The following is a 23,377-nucleotide window of genomic DNA, read 5'->3' as shown; positions in this document are numbered from 1 at the left end:
AGATGACTTACTCGAGGTACTTGGTCTTGTGTAACTGCATTGCTACTTCAACACCCTGTGGGTGAGAAAGCTTTACCAAACCAAATTTGTCCCTTTGGATGTAGGGTTATCAGCGTGGTTTAAAAAGGATTTTGAGGCTGAGGACAGCTGTGTGCTCACATCGCCATGAGGATGCTGTGGACTGAGTCACTGGTGACACGGCCCTTCTTCCTTGTCCTTCCCCAATGCAGGATCTGTGTCTCTAGCTGCCCACCTGGTCACTACCACGCGGACAAGAAACGATGCAGGAAGTGTGGCCCCAACTGTGAGTCCTGCTTTGGGAACCACAGCGACCAGTGCCTGTCCTGCAAATACGGCTACTTCCTGAATGAAGACACCAACAGCTGTGTTACTCACTGCCCCGAGGGGTTTTATCAGGACACCAGTGAGTTGATTTCAAATGTTTGGGTTTCAGAGAGGAAAGGTGGGTTTTGTCTTTAAATGAGTGACCTTGGGAGGGATATTCCTCCTCTATGAGTCTAGGCTTTGCTTAATATCGAACCGGGATCTAGCCGTTTGCTATTTTTTAAGAGAAGAATTTAGAAGCTTTATGTAAAATGCCTGTAACTGTATCTGGGGGTCCTCAAGACCACCCCACCTCCAGGTCTGAGGATTTGCTAAGAGGACTCGCAAGACTCAGCACATAGTCTTACTCACTCATTCATGGCTGAGATTGATGACAGCGAAGGGAGACAAAGTCAAATCAGCAAAGGGAAAAGGCGCATGGGGCCCAGTCTGGAGGAAACTAGGTATATAAGCTTCTAGAGTTGTCTTCCAGCGGAGTCACATAGGACGTGCCGAATTCCCCCCACAATGATTTGTGACAGTACTTGTAAAATGTCATCTACCAGGAAGCTCATTAGAGACTCAGCAGCCAGGGTTTTTATCAGGAGCTGGTCAGGTAGGCATGCTCTGCCTGCCATGTACCAAAATTCCAGACTCCCAGAAGGAAAGTAGGTGCTCAGCACAAACCATATTGTTGGTACAAATAGTTTAGGCACCGTGAGCCACTCTTATAAAGGAATAGTGGGAACACTCCCAAAATCCAAGTTCCCAGATGCCAGCCAAGGGCAAACCTTAAAAGCACACACCTTTCCAAAGATAGCAGTCAGACCTGCTCTTTTCTGCACACTAACAAACTAGGACCAGGCCTCTGTAGTATCAAAGCATAATTTTCAGAAGTTGAAATATATATATATTTTAAAAAAAAAAGAAAACCATTGCCGTCAAGTCAATTCCGACTCCTAACAACCCTATAGGCCAGAGTAGAACTGCCCTATAGAGTTTCCAAGGTGCGGCTGGTGGATTTGAACTGCCAACGTTCTGGTTAGCAGCCAAGCTCTTAACCACTGCACCACCATGGCTCCGTATATAAATATAGGGTGAAGATATCTCAAATACTTATGTAATCCATTAATGAGGGAATCTGCAAATGGGTTCAAAGATGATCAGGCACTGTAGTCCACCAGGAAAGGCAAAATGAAATCAAGTTAGAGACAAAATTGATTCATTTCCTACTTGGGGGTTATTTTTTCTAATGGATAGAAATCATTTGTAGTTCATCCAAACAAAAATCTGTAAACTAATATGTAACTTCACAGAGTTTAGGCTCTATCAACTGTGGTTAATAAACAGACGGAGGGATAGTCCCCTATAGAGTTAAATAATCCTTGGGCAGTTCTGTAGACAGCGCTCCAACATGATACTGAAAAGACATGCAGATAACTTTTGCTTTATTTCTGAGCGCTGGATAATTTGCCTTAACAAGGGTATCGCACCATGGTATAGGATGACACCGAAATTCCATGTTTCCACACAACTTAAGAAAGAAGAAAAGCCAAGTGTGAAAAAAAAAAAGAGTTGTTAAATAAAATCAGGCAAGATTCTGAAAGTGGGTACTCGAGCTTCTTAAGAAGTGAAGTTCTTTATTGATTCAAAGGCAGTCATTTATTTATGAGGCAATAGCGTCTATGAACTTGCACTTTAGAACAATGGGTAGGGATTCTCCTTTTGCCCCAAAATTTGGAATGTGAATTACAACTTAATGGAGAAAGTAGAAAATGGGGGGAAGGAGAGGTAAGAGATCCACAGAAATATGCACTATTTCTTGGGGGAGAAGAAATGCGAAATTCTATTAAGAACCTGAACCTTGGAAAAGAAATTTGGTTCTGGAATGTTGTATGGCAGGATCAGGATAATTGAGAGAGTCAGTTCTTTTTCCAGAGCCTGGGAGGTGGATAATTAAGGAAGGCTGTGCAAATAATTACTTCAGCTACCATATAGTGTTGATACAAGTGGTCTGCGTATCTCTTTCCTTTTATGTAATTGCCTTTTGTTATAGTTTCATACTTGAATGAGTCCATTTATATACAACATGGTGGTCACATATGATCATGACTAGTAATAATTACTACCAACACTTGTACAGTGCTTTATGGTTCATACAGTTCCCTTGTCTAATTTCATTAAGCCCTCAAGACAAGCCTCATTGTAATCTCCACTTAACAAGAGACAGAACAGAGACCCGAAACTTACACACTGGAAGTGATAAAAGCAGAGGGTAAATCTAGGCCCTCTGACTTCAGATCGTATGCTATATGCAAGATTCTTAATGACATGGTGAAGAAGACTATATGGTTAACTACCATGAGATTGTAAAGGGCTTCGTGTTTCATGCTGAGGTACTCAGACACAATCCAGTAGGTCTTTATAGGGATCCATTAAAGCATGGTTTCTCTCTGGAATGCTGAAGAGCATCAACAGATCAAGCAATTACAGGAAGAGAGGCCCACGAACAAAGCTTCATTCAATTCTACATATATATGTGGATATCATCTACATGCATTTCCGAGCAGGTACCAAGTCTCCAGCAAAATTTTGTCTAGGATAAAGGACCTTATTTAATACACCTAGGAGTCCCTGGGTGGTGCAAACATTTAATGTGCTTGGCTGCTAACCGGAATGTTGGAGGTTCAAGTCTACCCAGAGGCTCCTTGGGAGAAAGGCCTGGCGATCTACTTCTGAAAAATCAGCCATTGAAAATCCTATGAAGCACAGTTCTATCTTGACACACATGAGGTCACCATTAGTCAGAATTGACTCAACAGCAACTGATGGTTAAGATACTAAATTGCCTTTTTTTGTGATAGAACAATAAACAAGATACCCAGTCATGAATTTGCCATTTTTTTTTTCTCCAGTGTGGACCTGGGTTTGGTATTAAATAGGAAAACCAGTATCCACAGTATATTTATTCAATCAGATCATTTCTGTTATCCAGAATACAGATGTTATGTGAAATATAGTAACATTCATATCAATTCCACAGTAGCTGTAAGGTGCAAGATACCATTTGATGATGCCAGAAATAAATAAGTGACCCTTATCTTGCAGTCTTCTTGCAGTCATGGAGCCCTGGTGGTGCAGTGGTTAAGTGCTACGGCTGCTACCTAAAAGGTGGGCCATTCAAATCCACCAACTGCTCCTTGGAAACCCTATGGGGCAGCTCTGCTCTGTCCTATAGGGTCACTATGAGTCAGAATCGACTCGACAGCAACAGGTTTGGTTTGGTTTCTTATAGTCTTAAATGGAGTACAGCACATCTGAGTCGTCCTAAAAGCTGAGAGCCTGGGAGTCTATGATTCCATTCCATGGCCTCAAGCATAGCTTCCCAACCCTCCCACAATGATGTTGCCCCAGCTTCATTAGTGAGAATTTTCATTGATGGAAGTTAGAAAACCTTGCTTGAGAGAGACAGAAGGAGGAGAAGGGAGGGGAGGGGAGGGGCAGTGTATAAACTAATCAACTAAGAATTAAGCAGATCATACTTTTCTTGACTGCACTATAGTAGATGATCCCCAAGGTGCTTTCCGGTGCTGCAATTCCTTCCTGTGTTTGGTTTGCTGAGAAGTGATAACAAATAGTGAGTTTGAGGCTTTTCTTGCAATTTTCTACTCAAGGCCAAGGATACCATGGCATACATTGGCAAATATCAGAACTTCCCCACGTGCTTTATGGAATTCAACTGATCAATTGATTTATAACCTTGTTACTTTTTTTTTTTTAACAGAGAAAAATCTTTGCCGGAAATGTGGTGAAAACTGCAAGACATGTACGGAGTCCCTGAACTGTACAGAATGTAGGGATGGGTTAAGGTAAGTGAGTGAAGAGTTCATCAAGTAACACAATCCTAGGAATTTCTCAATAGAAATAAAACGGGAAAAAAAAATAAAGAAGTAAATAAATAACTCTCCTACCATATACCTTTGATTTGACTCCCACTGAGACGCTTGAGATTGCTATTTGCATTCTTTCTACCATTTTATGTGACAAATAGGATGCCATCTTGCCTAAGGAAGGTTTATAAACCAAATAAAATTCTCTTTAGAAAAGATTACTCAGATACAAGTAAGTACAAATGGCCCTTTGAGAGGCATTCTTCATACTTTTGACCTACAATGTGCCAGTCAGGGATTGCTGTGCAGGTAATGCCAATGAATTATATTTAATCCCCCTGATTTATTCCTTTGATGGTTGGAAACTATTCCCTTATCTTTATTATGTCTCTCCATACAGCCAATCATTCTCTTATCTTAAGTACCTCAGGCCTGGTTCCATTACGCTATGGTATGCACATAGATTTAACACCAGGGGATGTTTTCCTTGAATGGATGACTTGCTCATTGCAAAAGGGAGATAGTTGGCAGAATCCCTAAGAGCAGCATGCAGCTCCAGAGAACATGGTATCCTGTTGATCTCAGTAGAGAAGGTCAGACCACGACCTACGTTGAGTGAGGAGTTAGACTCTGAGCTTACGCAGAGTTCGGATTCTATTGTACTGAATCCCTTTTAAGGATCGATAGTATCTTTTTTTCCCCTTTGATCAGAGGTGAAATCGGCAGGGTCCAGGCATTTTCCGGAGTCCCTGGCTGGTACAAATGGTTAACATGCTCAGCTGCTAACCAAAAGGTTGGAGATTCGAGTCCACCCAGAGGCACCTCAGAAGAAATGTCTGGAGATCTACTTGGGAAATATCAGCCACCGAAATCCTTATGGAACACAGTTCTCCTCTGACACACGTGGGGTCACCATGAGTCATAGTTTACGTGACAGGAACTGGTTTAGGTAGTTTCTAGGCAGGTAATTCCTCACACTAATCAATATTGGAACATTTTTATTTAGATCTATTGAATATCTGCTCAGTATTGGAACATCATTTTTATTTGCATTTATTGACTCTCTGTGGCTTTACTTTTTTTTTTCCGTAAGTACATTCAATGTTAGTTTCCTTAGTGCCTTTCGTTTCAAAACTTTACTCATGATAATTCTCAGTTGATTCAGACTCCTAATTCTTCTTGGAGAAGGTGCAGAGCAGCATAATAAAAAGAAAGAAGGTAGATATGGGTGCAAATCCCCCTCTGCTGTTTATCAGCTGTGTGACCTTGGGCAAGTCACTTAACCACCCAGTTTTCTCTTCTATAAAAAGGGGATGATATCCCCTACTTTGCTGAATTGTGGTAAGGATTAACGGTGATAACATTTACAAAGCATCTGGCACATAGTTGTTCCATGAGAAATAAGGAATTAAGAACTATATGGTGCCCGGCTACCACCAATGACTGCCTGACAGGGAACACAACAGAGAGTCCCTGATGGAGCAGGAGAAAAATGGGGTACAGAACTCAAATTCTAGTAAAAAGACCAGACTTAATGGTCTGACTGAGACTAGAGGGACCCCAGAAGACATGGCTCTCGGACTCTCTGTTAGCCCAAAACTAAAACCATTCCCAAAGCCAACTCTTCAGACAAAGATTAAACTGGACTGTAAGACTTAGAATGATACTCGTGAAGAGTGTGCTTCTTAGCTCTAGTAGATACGTGAGACTAAATAGGCGGCTCCTGTCCAGAGGCGAGATGAGAAGGCAAAAACAGACAGGAGCTGGTTGAACAGACACGGGAAATCCAGGGTGGAAAGGAGGAGTATGTCACATTATAGGGATAGGAACTAGGGTCACATAACAATGTGTGTATAAATTTTTGTATGAGAAACTGACTTCAACTGTGAGCTTTCACTTAAAGCACAATAAAGAGAAAAAAAAAGAAATAAAGAATTATTTAAGATAATTTTCTTTATTTCTTAGGAAACGTTTAATATAATAAGTTAGACCAGTGCTCTCCAACATCAATATGATGAGAGCCACATATGTCATTTTAAAGATTCCAGTAGCCATATTAAAAGAAGTAAAAAGCAAACAGGTGAAATTGATTTTCATAAAATATTTTATTTAACCAAATATATCCAAAATATTATCATTTCAACATGTAGTCAATATAAAAAATTACTGAGACATTTTACTTTTTTTTTTTTTTTTGATACTAAGTCTTGGAAATCTGGTGTGTATAATACCTTTAAAGCCTTAAAGCACATCTTGATTCAGACAATAATTTTTTATAAGAAATACTTGATCTATATTTAGATTTCATAAAATTTACTCAAAAAGGTAGATTTACATGGCCAAGTTATTCCAAACTTAGATTTTTCCAGTAACTGAATCACGTACCAGTTTTTTAAATTCAGATTTAAAATAGTTAAAAGTAAATCAAATTTAAAATTCAGTTCCTTGGCCATACTAGCCACATTTCAAGTGCTCAGTCTCCATGTGTGCTAGATAGAGGCTTCTATGTTGGATAACACAATACTGAAAGAGTGTAAGCTTTCTCACCAGGAGTTCCCAGTACCAGGTCCACTTGCCTTATGATACCAGTATTTTGGAAGCAGCAGAAAGTCCGGGTTCACAGCAACTGCTCTCTGCCACACATCACACTTAGCTCATTCCTTACTCACACAGGGCAACCTCTGTCTCCTGCTGACCAGATGCCAACCTCAGAAGTACTGTCCTTTATTAGAAAAACGAGGCAGCTTTTCAAAAGCTCTGATAAGTTTTTCAGGGTCCTGTTTCCTGCCACAAAAGGGTACCATTTGATGCAATGTCTTTTTTTTTTTTTTTTCCCAGTTCTACAGAAAAGGAGGGGATTTTCTTTTATTGGCTTTTTAAACAGCCCTCTCTGGTCAGTCAGAAGGTCATGAATGAAGTCCAGTTTCAGTTTTGCAGTCCTCGGTTTCCTTGAGGCTCCTTGCATTTTCTGTGGACTTCTAGGGTTGACCATTTTTCTCAAGAGACTGGTAAATTTTTAAATAGTGGCTAAAAAAAACAGGGAGAAAAAATCTATGCATAAAAATACTGGAAGGAAATGGATTAAACTGTTAACAGGGACTATTTGTGAGGTTTTTCTCATCTACCTTATTTTTGTGCTTTGCAAATTTCTTTAATGAGCATAAGGCAAAATACATTTTACTTTTTACTTATGCTCCATATAGGAAACAGAGGCAGAGATGTGAATTGGAGCAGTATCGGGGGTTTAGGAAGCTGGAAATCATTTGACCTTGTTGATTAGATACACATGTTCGAGTACCATCGACTTGGTGACATAGGATTATATAATTCCAATTACACTGATTATGCAGTGGACAATGTTTATATATGAAATATTATAAATTCTATTTATTTGTTTTTAATTTATAAATATTTAATTTTTTTAGTTTTAATTTGGAAATTATGAAAAAATATCATAGCTAACAGAAATCAGGAGGAAGAAGAGGAAAATATGCATTCCTTATCCAACATTCTGGCAACTCATTAGATGGTGTCTAGTAATGCTAGATAAACTTAAATTAATTAGTTAATATTGTACGTAACTACTAAACCAAAAAACAAACCCATTGCCATCAAGTCTATTCCAACTCATAGAAACCCAATTGGACAGAGTAGAACTGCCCACAGGGTTTCCAAGGAGGCTGGTGGAGTCAAACTGCCAACCTTCTGGTTAGCAGCCACTCTCCTAATCACTGTGCCACCAGGGCTCCGTATAACTACTAGAAAAACTAAATAACATAACTAAGAAAAGTTGAGATGTTTGAGAAAGTAGCAGGATAGATAGGTAATTTTGTTAAATTCCTCACTAGAATTGTTAACATTAATAAATTAAGAAATATAGGCAGAAGTATATTAGAGTTTTGTTGTTTAGATGGTAACCAGTAGAAGAACTAAAATCAGAAATACTGAAAAAATTTAAAAAGGCTACTACTTCTGGGAATTTGGTCTAGGGATCAGGCAGGGATAGTTGTACACTTTTATTCAAGTGGAATGCATCTCACCGCCTGTTGCTACTGCATTTATAATTACAAAATAACATTAAACATAATTATGTAGTAGGTCTGGATATTAGGGAGTACTCCAGATTGTTAGGTAATGTGATTTTTTTCTCAATAAAATGTTTGTAAAAGTCTCAGGGCTGGAAGATGTTGACCAAAATAAAGCATGTCAGCCAATCTAAAGAGAAGACTATCCCCAAAGCCTCACAGCCCATGTTCGTGCTTCAGGCATCAGTACAGGCACGGAAGCATGATAGGCATCAAAAGGGAAAAAGAGGGTACAAGGAATGTTTCCGTTGCTTTGAAGCTTTGCCAAACCCCCTGGTCTCGAGGGCAACTATATTTGTTGCATATGGAGTTTGGAGAGCTGTTACCTCTTTGCCTGGATCACAGCAGTCCGTGTAAAGCTTTGTTCCTATTTCTTCCAGCTTGCAGGGTTCCCGGTGTTCTGTTGCCTGTGAGGACGGATGGTACTTTGATGGCCAGGACTGTCAACCCTGCCACCGCTTCTGTGCCACCTGTGCTGGTACCACCCCCACCCACTCCCCCAAGCCTTTCCTTTTATTCTTCTGGCTCTGGTGTTGCTTTTGTTTATCTGTTTTCACTCATCACTTCAGCAACACGCTTGATATTTTTTTAACTAAATGTTGGAGAAATCTCTGAGAAGCATATTTCTTTTTCAATCATCATGCAAATATATCTGTATTCTCATTGACAGTCAATCAACAGTAGCCTATTGAGAAACTTAAATATCCCAGTGGTATCTCCTTCTCTTTCCAAAGAGATTTGATGTTTTTTAGCAAATGGGTTCAGTTTAACATGGGAGTTGTTCGGGTTTTTTTCCCAAAGAAAGTAAGAAAAAGCACAAATATTAAATTACAACTCTTAAAATCATAACATGTTACTTCTATCTTCACAGACTATTAAAGAAACAGCCCATTATGCAACCTCTGTTGAAATTTTATGAGTCAGAATCAACTCGACGGCAACTGGTTTGGTTTGATTTGGTTTATTAAAGTTTTGTTTCTGTTTCTTGTGTTTGTCTTACTTTTAAGGAGCAGGAGCTGATGGGTGCCTTAACTGCACTGAAGGCTACTTCATGGAGGATGGGAGATGTGTGCAGAGCTGCAGTATCAACTACTACTTTGACCACTCTTCAGAGAATGATTACAAATCCTGCAAAAAGTAAGGGGATCTGCCCCCATGGTCCTAGCATTTGATTCCTAGTTCCTTATATGACTGCCTTCATAAATAATATGAGAACTTAGATATTTTGCATGGCAAAAATATACGTAGCACATTTGCTAAATCAAATTTTTTATGTATACAGTTCAGTGATATTGATTACGTTAGTCATGTTGTGCCACCATCACCTTTATCCATTGCCAGATTTTCCATCACCATCAGCAGATTCTCAATGACTCCTCCTTTCCCCCTTCTTCCCGCCCCAAGTAACCACTAATAAACTTTTAACCTCTATACATTTGCCTATTCTAGATATTTCATATAACAAATCAAACCAAACCCATTGCCATCAAGTCAATTCCAACTCATAGCGACCCTATAGGACAGGGTAGAACTGCCCCATAGGGCTTCCAAGGAGCAGTTGGTGGATTTGAACTGCCAACCCTTTGGTTAGCAGCCAAACACTTAAACTGTGCCACCAGGGCTCCAGATATTTCATGAAGTGGGATTGTATAACATTTGTCCTTTTGTAACTGACTGACCTTACTCAGCAAAATATTCTCAAAGTTCATCCATGTCATAGCATGTGTCAGGACTTCATTTTTCTTTCTGGCTCAGTAATATTCCATTCATCAGTCTATGGACGTTTAGGCTGTTTCCATCTTTTGGCTTTTGTGAATAGTGCTGCACTGAATACTGATGTACATGTACCTGTGGGTAATTCTATGTTTAACTTTTAGTGGAACTGGAAAACTTAGAATTTTTAATAATAAAATAAAGTTCAAACGTTTACCAATAGGCACTGCCCTGTGACTTTAACTCAATTTATCTTTGATATTTTTATTGTCCCAGGAGTATTTTAAAAACCTTTACGGTAATATTTCTGTTTTCAAATACCTACTATGTCCCCTTTAAAATCACAATTTCCACCTGCTGGGTTTTCTTTAATGTTGTCAAACCTGGCAATTACCATCTGAAAAGATTCCTGTGTCATCGTCAAAGGGAGAATTAAGTATAAGACATTAAGACATTGTTAGCAAACATGACTTCTCCTGTGCTTGACGTGGGAAATAATAATCAATTGTACATTGTTCTCATAGATGTGATGCCAGCTGCTTGACCTGCAGTGGTCCAGGGTTCAAGAACTGTACAAGCTGCCCCAGTGGGTATCTCTTAGACTTGGGAATGTGTCAAATGGGAGCAATCTGCAAGGATGGTGAGTGCAACCGCTCATTTTGATCTCAGCAAAATGTGATCTTTCTATTCTGATGTCTAATATATTTCTATTTAAAGAAGCCATCAGGCATGCATCAGATAGGACATGGCCAATATCTTGTTGGCATTTGTTTATCTTGAAGTTATGGCCCTCGATGGTATGTTTTTAATTATAAGAATAAATAAATCATCTATAATCCTACTGGCCAAGACTGCTACAGTTAATTTTTGCTGTATTTCTTTTCAGTCTTTTTCCATATGTATTTTTTACCATATTTTTTAAATACCATGTACATTGAGTTTTTTATCCTGCTTTATGCAATGAGCATTAGACATGAACATTACAGCCTTTTTAATAACAGCATAATATTCCATCATGTGAGATACCATAGTTTTTTACCATTATTTTTTTTACCACTAAAAAAACAGTTTTTTTACCACTATTTGGATTGTTTGTATTTTTGATATGTAGATAACATGGCTGTGGACATCTATGTTCATACAGCTTTGATCAAGTTTAAGATTATTACCTTTGGAAAATTCTTGAGAATTTTTAATATGTGATTTTTAGTTTTCTCAATTGTAATTCACCACCACTCAACAATCAAAAGCATTGAAATGACGGAATAGATGAATCTTCCTTTTTTTCTGACCTATAAATAGAATATATATAATTATACTTAATAATACTTAATGGGTTACTGATGGAAGTGAAATCATGAAACCAAGAGAATGGAGATAAATTATCCATTTGTCACAAAACATTGGTTTATAAAGTACCTAGACTTGTCTTAATGAATCTGTTAGTTTACAGACTGGCATAGCAAAGTAAATAGTAATCAAATTGTATCTGAATCTTTCATTAAGCCTGTGAAGGTAGGAATTAATATTCCAGTCTTATAGAAGGAAAAACCCAAAGTATATCTGGAAACGGATAGAACCAAGTTTAAAACTTAAAACTTCTAAATGTTGGTCCACTTTTCTTTCCTTTGTACCACTGGTTCACGACCAAGATGCCAGGGCCCCAGTGCTCCCCCAAAGATTCTGATTGAATGGTCTGGGGTACAGTCTGAGCATGGATATTTTTAGAAGCTCCTCAACCTGCAGTCAGCTTTGAGAACCACTACACGACCCCATCCCCCAGACAAATTGGCAAATGACTAGCCTCAGTTTACCCATCTGTAAAATGAGTGAATTTAAATTATTCCAACTCCAACATTTTGTGAACTTTGACTCCCGACCTCCTATATAATTCATGCTGAGGAGGGCTTAAATTTGTGGCAAAATTTTATGCAGACACTACATCTCAATGGCGTAGAAAGAAATTATTTTGAACCCTGGTTGTTCTAAACACTTTTGGATCCTTATGAAAATAAAGGCAGTAAGCATTTGGAACACTCTAACTTGATAAAATCATTCCCCTGGGTTTATTCTTTACCTTGTTTTGAATATTTCCTCTTGCAGAAATCTTGTTCTACCACCTGTTGGTGGTAGAGCAGTGCTAGGGATGAGAGTGTGGACTCAGGAGCCAGATTACTTATGTTCATATCTGGGCTCCAAACCTTGGGCAAGTTATGAGCTTCCCTGGGCCTTACGAGATGAGAGTAATAGTACTGACCTCATATGGTTATTCTGCAACTCCCTGTTAGGAATCTCAAAAGGGCAGCATAAAGAGCTTGGCACGTGAAGGCACTGATAGAACGCTATCTATGGTCTTGTTTCCATGGAGCATCATAGGTGACTTTGCATCTCCCTAGCTTTCCTGATGTATGATTTCGTTGGTCTGGGGGGATGAGCCGGACCCACTCAGGCTCTGCATGGTTGAGGGTTTCTTGGCCTAGCTGCACATACTGGGGTGAGAGGAATGGACATGGCACACCGGGAACCATGTAAGTATCATTTTTAGTTATCAGCAAGTGTCTCCGTACCCTTAATTAAAAACATGGTTCCCCTGTATCTGAATATGACCAGAATTTTCTTTAGTTAGCTACCTGAAAACTAAAGAAGTTTTTTAAGTGATTGACCCAGGAAATCCAGTATAACTTGGAAATTCTACCCACAGCCCTTGTACTGGGCATTTCAAGGTTTGTGATGATTTAACTGTTTTCCTAAACCATGGTAAGCTGGATGAAGTTACGCCAGACAGCACTTTGGTGAAAGTGGAGTGTCAGGATTGTGGGCAAAAGTGGAAAATGAAGAACCATAATTTGCAATGAGTTCATTTTCGGATTTCTTAAAAAATGAGATTATCAATGGCTCACCAGACTTTTCAAATCACATGGTCATTACACTTAAGGATATACTTTTTTGTTCTCTCTCAACTATCATATTTCAATGAGTCTAAGACACACACATTTTTACATTTTAACATCTCTGAAATCAAGTGCATCATATAATTTCTGGAATTTTCCAACTGCTTTTGACCAGCAGGTTGATGTGATGGAGTTGTCGTTGCCTGGATATCAATGAAGCTTAGTGACAGTGCTGTCTATTCAACAGAGTCAGGCATATAGTTACTACTGAATGTGTTGAATTCAACTACAATTCAAAATAGCTTCAAAAAATTAGATTATGGATCAATATTCAAAGAAAGCGTTCTTGTGTAAGCACAGAAACAAAACAGCATGTTATATATAATACTTTCAAGTATAAAATGAAAATTCTAAGTGATAAGAAAATATCATGGTCTAATAAGCATTTTTTCTTTGTAGTACTTAAAATAAGGGAGCATCTTAAATCTGCAGTGTCTTAGATGTGATGAAATATGGTACCAAGGACTATATACTCTTTGCTGTAGGTAATTCTAAAGAGAAAAACTTCTGGCTTATATTATTGCTGGTTTCTAATTTATTCTTTTTCTAATCCTTTTTTTTTTTTTCCTCCGTAAATGGATACCAATCACATTTCCTGTTGGACGCAATATCTCTCCTTGAAAAACAATGCTGTTGATTGAAATCACTTTGGGTGGACCAAATTTCTTCCTTGTTGACTGCTCCTGAATGATCTCTTCCAATCCCCCAATCTGCCTCTCTGACCAATCAAAACCTTCTTCCGTGTGTGCACATCATGCTGCTCTCATCCTCAACTCCCCCTCTCTCTTGCTGACTTCCTGGAAAAGCAACGGAAGAGTCCTGGGCCGAAGGAGGTTTCTGTATGCTAGTGAAAAAGAACAATCTGTGCCAACGGAAGGTTCTTCAACAACTTTGCTGCAAAACATGTACATTCCAAGGCTGAGCAGCCATCCCAGATTTCTTTGTTCCTGTAGACTTATAGATTTACTCCATATTATTATTAAAAAGAAAAAAAAAACAAGCAAAAAAAAAAAAAAGCAAGCCACCTCTCTCTTTTTTGCTCTCTGTTTCTCTCTCTCTCTCTCAAGTTTGTGCAGGGAGATGGTGAACTGTTTTGTCAGAACTTAAATGGAAAAAAAAAATAAACCTACAACAAGCCTACCTTTTATAACTGGGTGTTTAGCACTAAACAGCCAGAACAACAGAGACAGTATTGTATGACCAAAGCATTTGATGCCAAAATTTGACTTTAAAGTAATGATTTCATTTCCTGCCCTGGTTTTGAAGGTCCTTTTTTTTTCCTTTTGCATTTACTTGCTTATTTCCCCTTTGAGACGTCTAAAAATACCTTTCAGAAAACATTGCAAGAGTGTACATAGATCAAAAGGAAAGAGAAAGCTCTTACACCAGTCATTTTTCATGCTTGTGTCCACCATTGGCGGAAATGTCAGGAAACTGGATCTGAGGGCATTAAGAACATCCCACAGAGTTGTGTTCGGTGTCGTTTGTCTTAGTACTTCACAGTTGAGCATTGATACTTTCCACGCTTAATTTGCTTCATGCATTGCATGCTGATTTTTGCATTATTCTCACTTGATAAGTCTGCTCCACTGGTTTCATCAGATAGACTTGCTGCTACTGGCTTTTCCACTAGATTTTTCCACTGATGGGATTGCTGTATATAGTCAAATTGGCAATGGGAGGAATGCAGAGATACATAAAAGAGCTAGACCAAGCCAGGTCCCCTGAAATCCAGAGTATTAACTTTATGGACCCTGAACAATCTCTTGGTGCTATCTAGCCATTATCCCCATAGCATTTTTTAAAGGCCATCAAAAATTTCATTTGTGGTGGTGGAAGGCATTTGGCTATGATGCAGGAAATTTCTTCCTGGAGTCAAAGTTTCTAAAAGGTCCTGTATTTTTTAATAAATGGAATTTATTTAAATAATATTTAAGCCTGTGCCCCATTTGGCCGGGCAACGTTTTCAATGGTGCTTATTAGACATTTTTTTCATCCTGTCATTTGAAGAAAATAAAACTGGAAATAGAATATGGGCAGCATGATTGTACCCTCCTGGTTCTGTTATTTTCCCACTTCTCTGTCCCTCTATACCCATGCTACGATACACCTATCTACTGAGTGTTGTTTTCTTTGAAATACCTGTACTGGTTTTCTGACTCCCTAAATACATCATGGAAACTAGCAGATAGAATTACAAGAAAACTGTTTTGGATCCATGATCAGAAATAAGCAAGCCTAATGATCTTTTTACCAATTCTGAGTTTCTCTGCTTAGAGGAATATAGACCAATATCAAGTTTCTTCATTTTTCACATCAAAGCTCCATTGATGACCTCATTTGCTTTGGGAGTGACCAGCCATCTTGCAGGCTTTATGCTTCTCAGAGCCTAACTTCCAAAGTGTCACTGGCTTTGACAGCTGAGGAGAGGAATGATATTAAGATAGATTATCCTGGAAAGCTCGGAAGTGGATGCTAAGGTCCCCATCCAAGCAGCAAGTTAGTCAAAAGCCTACCTTGAAAAGTCATTCCCAGACATCAAAGTTAACTTTCTTCCAACCCAAGATAAATAATAAGTCTAATGGTCCTCTTAATAGCATTGTGGTGATAGTGAGTCACATGATTCATAAGTAACTAGGTTAGCAACTGATTTTACTGAACAATTTTCCTCTTTATAACACTGCAGACCCTTCTGACATGAGGAAAGCAAGTTAATCCTGGGCACAGAATACAGTCTTACATTTAAAGCACAGTCCTGTGGACAAGTGTAAGCACAAGCCTAAAGCAAGGTCAAGCAGATGGTATACTCCAGATATGCCTGCCAAGAAGTCCATTTAATTGAACCAGCCCATAATATTTGAGACACAAGGTTATCATGATAGGAAAGATCAAAATGATGTCTGTGTTCTTAGACAAATAACAATCCACATGACAGCCAAATAGGTTGGGGTCCACCCGCATGCATTCCATTTCCCACTGACCCCGCAGGTCACGTCACGGAAATACTGGTTCAACTACTAGTGTTATACTGCCTCATTTATCTACATAACATTATTAACTAGAACATAATGCTTTCAAAGTTTAAGTTAATGTTATATATTATGTATAAATATATATATTCATAATGAGATATATGTCATGGATAGTACAAAGTTCGGAGACTTAACAAATGTTCTAACCTTCTAGAGACAGAAGTCTTATCTTCTGTTTTCTTTTGTCTTTTATTTTTGATTAGTGCTCCATTGTTAAATCGAAATCCACTTTTACTGAAAAATACTGTACATGTGTAAAATGTTCAGTTGTTTTTTTGTAAAATATAGTAGAATGGTTGTAATTGATACTGGCCAAAATCAATGTTATTCCACATTTTATTTTTTCTAATAAATTAACCTAAGTTCCTGTTTATTTGATCTGTTCATACCCATGTGTAAACATCTCTGAAAGCTTGCGAGGTAACGAGAAACCGTTCTTTGTTTTTGCATGCAATCTATGAATAACAAGGAAAGGGCGGAGGTGAATGAAGCATCTAAATAAAGTTGGAAAAGAAAGGGTGGGCAGAGGTAGGAAGTGAAAAGGAGAAAGAAATAAACAGAACAATATATAAGAAGGGAAAAGGTTAAATTTGGTCATAAATGTATATTAAATCCCGTTTTTACAAAGCAGGTTTTGAAAAATATCTGTAAAAGCTTGGTGTAGTTTTTCTCCAATTGTACAGATGCTGGTTCCCAGCCCACGGACCATCTGGGTCCACTGTTTCCCCTGTGCTTCCAATGGGCATGGAGCACTAAGCATCCACCAGTAGGTGTAGTGGGGATGGGGTCCAAAGGGTGGAGAATGAGGCAGGGAGCATGCGGGTTGGTAAAGGAGAAGGTGGCATGGTTCAATCTGCTGACAACTTGTGTAAAACTGACAGTGGCCATATCCGTGGATGTCTGGAAGATGACTTTGTTTAAAATAAATCTCCAGTACATGCCATGGAGTGGGACTAAATAGTTAGCAAAAACAGCCAGGGATAGCTCTTTGACTTACTTGAGATGCAATCATTAGCCTTGATGATTCAATACCCTGCCTTTTGGGAGAGAAATGACAAAAAAGAAAAATCAGCAAACAAATTGAACTCCAACTAGGTTTAAAGACCTGGTGGTATAAAAAGACATAAGAGAGAGTCTGTACTTGTCATGAAGTCCCGTGATTGGGCTGGGAAGAGACTAATCTTACTGACCATCACTATGTGCTGCACAATGTGGAAATATGCAGCATAGACCTGATGATATGAATATATAAGTATGTCGTCTCTCAATTCTTAACAAAAAAAAACCCGAGAACAGATGCACACTTATCCTCTGTTTACAAACAAGAAAACTGAGGCATGTAGACTTGAAATAAATTGACTGATGTACATATCTAATAACAACAGACTCAGGATTATAATAACAAAATGTAATAGTAAGGCAGTTAACAATAAGTAATGGCTTCTAAATATCAAATGAACAGGACACACACCTAGTGTGTTCAGAATACACAGAGATTCCTTTGGATTGGACTGGTTGGGGCAAGTTTCCTGCAACAGGTTAAACTAGAATCGGTTCTTGAAGGGTGACTAAGGTGGATACCCATGGGAGATGTTGCTAATCAATCAGTATCCATCTACAAATTGATCAGAATTTGCTTATAAGAGAAATACTTATCAGGCTTAATATGCTGTTTATCTCTTCTGGCAGATTCATTGTTTTCCACTCAACATCTACTCTTCATTTCGAGGAACTTGCAAACCAAGTACTTGGTCCAGAAGGGAAGGTGGTTGTTTTAGTAACAATTTAGTAATTTAAGCTTCTCAAAGTCACCAACACCTTAGGCACAGCTGGGTACAGAAATTTATAGCACCTTACCATCCTCATATAAAAAGAATGTCATGTTGCTAAAATCTAAAATAGACTAGCATCCTTAACTGCTTTCATATTATCATTCAGCTTCACACAAAGCAAGTGATGGCAGACAGGCAGCATGAAAAATGGAAATAGCATATGGAGACAATTCTAAACTATGGCTTGTCCAGTTCAATACTTCCACCCTCTAATACAAAATAGCAAAGGGTGAACAAAGGCCAGCTGCAGCCTGACCTCACCCAGCCTGAGCTGGGCCCTGGGGCCCAAATTCAATATGTGTATCTGACAGAAAGCATAAACCTGCTTCACTTCTCTGGTCAACATCTATTTCCAAATACGTTATTTTTGTTGCAAACCCATAAAATCTGGAGTTCTTGGCAGAGTACTTTGGAGTCATAGACAAATTTAGCAGGTTGTAGCCAAGATGGGCTTAATTTCACCGTGGATCATTGGAGCTACTTGGCACCCAGAAATGAGACTGTAATCCCTATAATCATCACAAGAGGTAAAGATCTGGCCCCAGCTGGTTCTTGGGCAAGAAGGATGCAGTTATGCAGAATCATTAAGTTTCAGTGGCCCGTCTGCAGTTGCCTCCCATTCTCTACCTCCAAGCGACTTACTTATAAAGACAAGTTTGACTGGGTTATCACTGAAGGATTTTCTTACAAGTTCTCCTCTCTAAAGTGTCATTGTTTGGGGACAATTGTTTCTTCAGGGCCAGGTGTCAGGTAGCAACAGATATTTTGCATCACCACTTACTAGAAAATTCTAGAAACATACCTTGAGGCCTAAATTGTAACCATTCTTTAATTTTTTTTAAGAATACGGTATTTTAAGGTTGACAGAGTTTTAACTAAACTGGTTTTATTTAATTTGGCCCACACAATAACCCCATGAAGTAGATGAGACAAGGACTAATACCCTTATTATAGATGAAGAATCAGAGGCCTATAGAAATTAACTGTCTGAAACAAGATTCACAGCTAGGACTGTGGCTAGGACTCAAGCCCACAGCTTCAGCCTTCTGCACAACACTGCCTCCTTTTTAGCAGTGTCAAAGAAAAACAAATCCACATTATGTACATCGCCAGGCAGAGGGTAAAAACCTTTTCCCAAGTGACGAGAGAAAGCACATTGGATCCCTGGACTTGGATTTTTCTCCCTATAAGCTTGGATTAATTGCTTCCATAAATAAACACTGCTAATTCCCTATTATACAGCAAGCTCTGAGGTTTTTTTCTTGGCCTCTTCAAGCTTATAGTCTAAACAGACACAAAAACACGTGGCTATAATGTAAAGCTATTTAAGTGCCTCAAAAGGGGCATAAAGAAAATGTTGGGAGTCCAGAGGAGAGAACCCACTTTGCCAGTTAAGTGCTGAAAATCCCATGCCCTTGCACTATGAGCTTTTCAAGGCACTCAAAAAAAGCTTGAACCATTAAAAATAGAGTTGGCTCTAAAATGCAGAAATAAAACTGCAAAGACCAAAATCAAATGATATTCTATTTAGTTAAATATCTACAAAATGCAACATGTAAAGCTAATCAATTTCAACTCAAATCTTAAGGAATTACTGTAACTAAATTTAATGTAGGATGAAGGTGAATTTTAATATGTTGGATATGATGTAGTACCTTAAAAGGTAACGTAATTTAGGATCTATGGGGATCTTAACACAGCCCTGCGAAAGGCGGAACAGTTCATTCTGCTGGTTGGTGTAGGGATCGCTTCCTGGATCCTAGCGTCTTCTCTTTGCTCCCTACACTCTATCCAAGGTGATATTAAATCATGACTTTAAATACCATCTGTATGCTGATTACTAGATACATTGATTAATAGATAGATAATCTTTATTCTTGATCTCTTCCTCAAGATTCACACCTGTATATCCATGAAGCTACTTGACTTTCCCCTTCAGATGTCTAATAATCATCTCAAAATTAACATATCCAAAATAGACTTCAGATTCCTCAACTCCCTAACCATCACTACCACCAAATCTGTCCCATCTCAGTAAATGGCATTACAATCCATCCACCTAATTGCTCAAGCCCAAAACCTAGGTTCTTCCTCCTTTTTTTCTCCCCCAAATATAATCCATCGACAAAGTTCAGTTAACACAACCTCCAAAATATATCTCAAAATGGTCTACTTCTCCCCACTCCATAGCTGTAATACTGGGCCAAACCACAATTATCTCCAAAATGGACTACTGCAGGAGCCTCCTAACTAGCCTGTCTGCTTCTCTCTTTCTTCTCTCCTCTTTTCCCCTTTCTCTCCATCCCCATCCATTCTCCACACAATAGCCAGAGTACTATTATAAATACAAAATCAGATATTGTCACTCCCTTCTTACTCAGAATAAAATCTAAGCTCCTTCCCGTGGCCTCTTTCTCACTTCATCTCATGCCACCCTTTCCTTTGCTCATCATGTTCTAGTCATACCAACTTTCTTTTTGTTCCTCAAGCAAAACAAGCTTGTTCAGGTTTCAAGACCTCTGATCTTCACATGGCTGGCTCCTTCTCATCCTACAAGTCTTTCTTCAAACACAACTTCCTTAGAAAGACGCTCCCTCTATAGCTGCCCACTCTTTTTTTGAGTCTTTCATAGCCCTTATCACAACATGACATTATATTGTTCATTTACTTGTCTACTGTTGTCTCTCCCATTAGAATGTAAACTCCATGAGAGCTTGGACCTCGTCTGTCTTATTCACAGCTGCGTCTTATGTGTCTAGCACAGTGCCTTGCTTAATGAGTATTTGTGGAATGAATGAATAGAATGACTTCAGAGAGTAGTGACATTTGACTTGAGCCTTGAAGGGTAAGCAGGAATTTGTAAGTCAAAGAAGGCTAGGATATTTAAGAAAGGTACTCCAGAGAGAGAACATCCTGAACAAAGACACAAAGCCATCAGAAGGCTGGTGGACTAAGAGGGGCATAGAGGCTGAAGCATGGGGTGGGTGTGGCAAGAGGCTAGAGGGAGGGGATGGGAAAACCACTTGGGTCAACTTGTAAAAGACCTTCAATGGGCTGTTGCCCTTCCTCCCCCAGCTGTCATCAAAGTCATCAATCCTCTTTTCAGAGAAGCTAATTGACTTGCCCAAGGACCCCATCAAGTCAACTCTTGGCCTCCGGCTGACATATTAAGGAAGCACTCATTCAGATAGAATGCTGAAGAGGCTGTATGTGCTTCAGTCCCCAGAGGACTGATGGCTACACTGAGCCAGCTTAATGAAAGGACAGGGCACTGAGCAGAGCTTAGCTTTCAGGTGAGCACACAAGAGCAGGCAGCCCACATCCTCTCGTCACTGTGAGGTCCATGGCCACGACAACGAATTAGGTGAGGCCTGTTTCCAGGACTGGACTTGGGGACATGAGCCTGCTCAGAACCTCCTTTTCCTCCTCAGAAAAGAGAAAGCCCCTTGCCCTCGAAGCTGACATTACCAGAGAAAAGCAAAAGGAAGAAAAGTGATATGCTAACAGCTCAGCTTCCCTAACAACAACAACAATAACTCCTTAATAATAATAATAAAAGGACAGAGAATCAAGATCAATAGCCCAAGGCTGATTCCTATGAGATGGAGTTCAAACATACCTCTGACCTCCAACTTTTTTAGCAATTCTGACACTAGTCATCCTTCCCACAGCACTCTCTACTTCTCTGCTGGGTTTGATAATTCGTTGCCATGGCCGCACAGAACTCACAGACCATACTCACAGTCTGGAGTTTATTAAGGAAGTAACAGTTCTACGACTGTGACTGCCTTTTATCAGCCGTACCAGCAAGCAGGCCTTTCTCTGGCCCTCAGCCCCTTGGCCAGGCCTCTGCCTTGCTTGGGCAAGTGTTACAAAGCTCTTTAGCTCTGACAATAAGTGCCAGAAGGCACCCCACTCCACCAGCAAGCCTCTTGCCCAAAGGCACTCAGCTTTCTCCCTCTGTGGCAGGGAAGCTCTTCTAATGGTTTCCTGGCTCTGCTGCCTCTGCCGCCACCATTTCTATGCTGCCACTTCTCGCTGTCTTGCCATCTCCGATGTTACAGCTCTCTCTGTCTCCTGGATCTAAGAGGGTCTCAGTGCAGGGGGCCCAGCTCCAAAGGATGTGACATGCTCCACTCCCATCTCTTCTTCTTGGTGGTAGCCAGGTCCCCCTGCTGCTTTGGGATTTGTTCTCTGGCCAATTCCCTCGTTAGGGTTCCATGCACCTTATTTGCATTATTAGCAAGCTCTCCAATTCCCTTGGTGGGCCATAAGCACCTTATTTGCATAGTCCCACCCAGTCATTTGGTGGCAGTCATAAAGACTATGGCTAGACGGGCCATATTAAGTAATTCACTGCACCTCAGTAACAAACAGTTTGCTCTCAACTACTAACCTAAATGGTGGCAGTCTGAATCCACCCAGCAGCACCATGGACAAAAGGCCTGGAGATCTGCTTCCATAAAGATTACAACCAAGAAAACCCTACGGAGAAGTCTACTCTAACACATGGGGTCGTTATGAGTCAGAATCAACTCAGCAGCAATGGGTTTTTTTGTAATAATAAGAATAGCAGCCCCCATGTACGGAGTGCTTCTTATGTGCTGAGTATATGCTAAGTGCTTTATAGGGGTCATTTCATTTCAATAGCCCTATTTTATCCCCTTCTAACAAATGAGAAAGCAGATGGGGTCGATGCCTAATGTGTCACAATGCTAAGTAGAGGATCTGGGATTGATTTAAACCCAGAAAATATGATTTTCAGAGCCTTCAGAAGGAGAAATACAAGAGCCAAGGAAGATGTCCTTCAAAACAACCTTCAGCCCATGACCATGGAGTTTGCATCAGGATGATCTGTTTTAGCTAGTGATGTCAGGCTCAGGATCCATGTCGTCTCTTGTAAACAGGGCAATGTCCACCCCATAGTGCTTTGTGAGACCAAACAAGGAGTCATTATTTTCATTAGTAATATTACATTATTCATTGTAAAGGGAAAATAGCATGAGACTTTATGACGATGCTGTCACTGGCCCTAGAACACACACAAAGTCATTGGCACAAACTCAATAAAGCTAATGCTTTAGGACCTCACGAATCAAAAGGTGAGTAGTGGACCAGCAACATAGGCATTGCCATCAGCTGGGAGTTGGTTAGCGTGGTCAGAATTCTAATTATGTCCCCCCAAGACTCCCATCCCCTGGTTATTCAATCAAACACTAATATAGGGATTGCTGCAACGGGACATTGAAGATGAAGTTAGAGGTTATTATCAACTGACCTTAGAGCCCCTGGGTAGTGCAAATGGTTAATGCACTCAGCTGCTAACCAAACAGTTGGAGGTTTGAGTCTACCCAGAGGTACCTCAGAAGAAAAGTCTGGCAATCTACTTCCAAAAGAATCAGGTATTGAGACTGGAGAAACCCCAAGAGTATGGCCCCCAGACACCCTTTTAATTCAGTGGTGAAGTCACTTCCGAGGTTCACCGTTCAGCCGGGGATTGGACAGCCCCATAAAACAAAACAGGACTAATGAGGCACAGCAGTCCAGGGA

The 23,377-nt window shown here is 39.7% G+C and overlaps 1 protein-coding gene across 1 annotated transcript in view; it reads left to right on the top strand.

Annotated features, from left to right (window-relative positions):
- Nucleotides 1-16,368, top strand: part of PCSK5 (proprotein convertase subtilisin/kexin type 5) — a 364,026-nt gene extending 347,658 nt beyond the window's left edge. The window contains exons 16-21 of the mRNA XM_004383285.2: nt 231-424; nt 4,109-4,193; nt 8,680-8,777; nt 9,307-9,436; nt 10,537-10,652; nt 13,770-16,368. Of these exons, the coding sequence (XP_004383342.1) occupies nt 231-424; nt 4,109-4,193; nt 8,680-8,777; nt 9,307-9,436; nt 10,537-10,652; nt 13,770-13,885 (739 nt within the window). The 3' untranslated portion in view covers nt 13,886-16,368. The remainder of the gene's footprint in view (nt 1-230; nt 425-4,108; nt 4,194-8,679; nt 8,778-9,306; nt 9,437-10,536; nt 10,653-13,769) is intronic.
- The last annotated feature ends 7,009 nt before the right edge of the window (nt 16,369-23,377 follow it).

This window comes from Trichechus manatus, unplaced genomic scaffold, assembly GCF_000243295.1.
Source record: "Trichechus manatus latirostris isolate Lorelei unplaced genomic scaffold, TriManLat1.0 scaffold00107, whole genome shotgun sequence".
Taxonomy (NCBI): domain Eukaryota; kingdom Metazoa; phylum Chordata; class Mammalia; order Sirenia; family Trichechidae; genus Trichechus; species Trichechus manatus.
The sequence above is the reverse complement of the archived record's forward strand: the minus strand, read 5'-3'. Positions and strand labels throughout refer to the sequence as shown.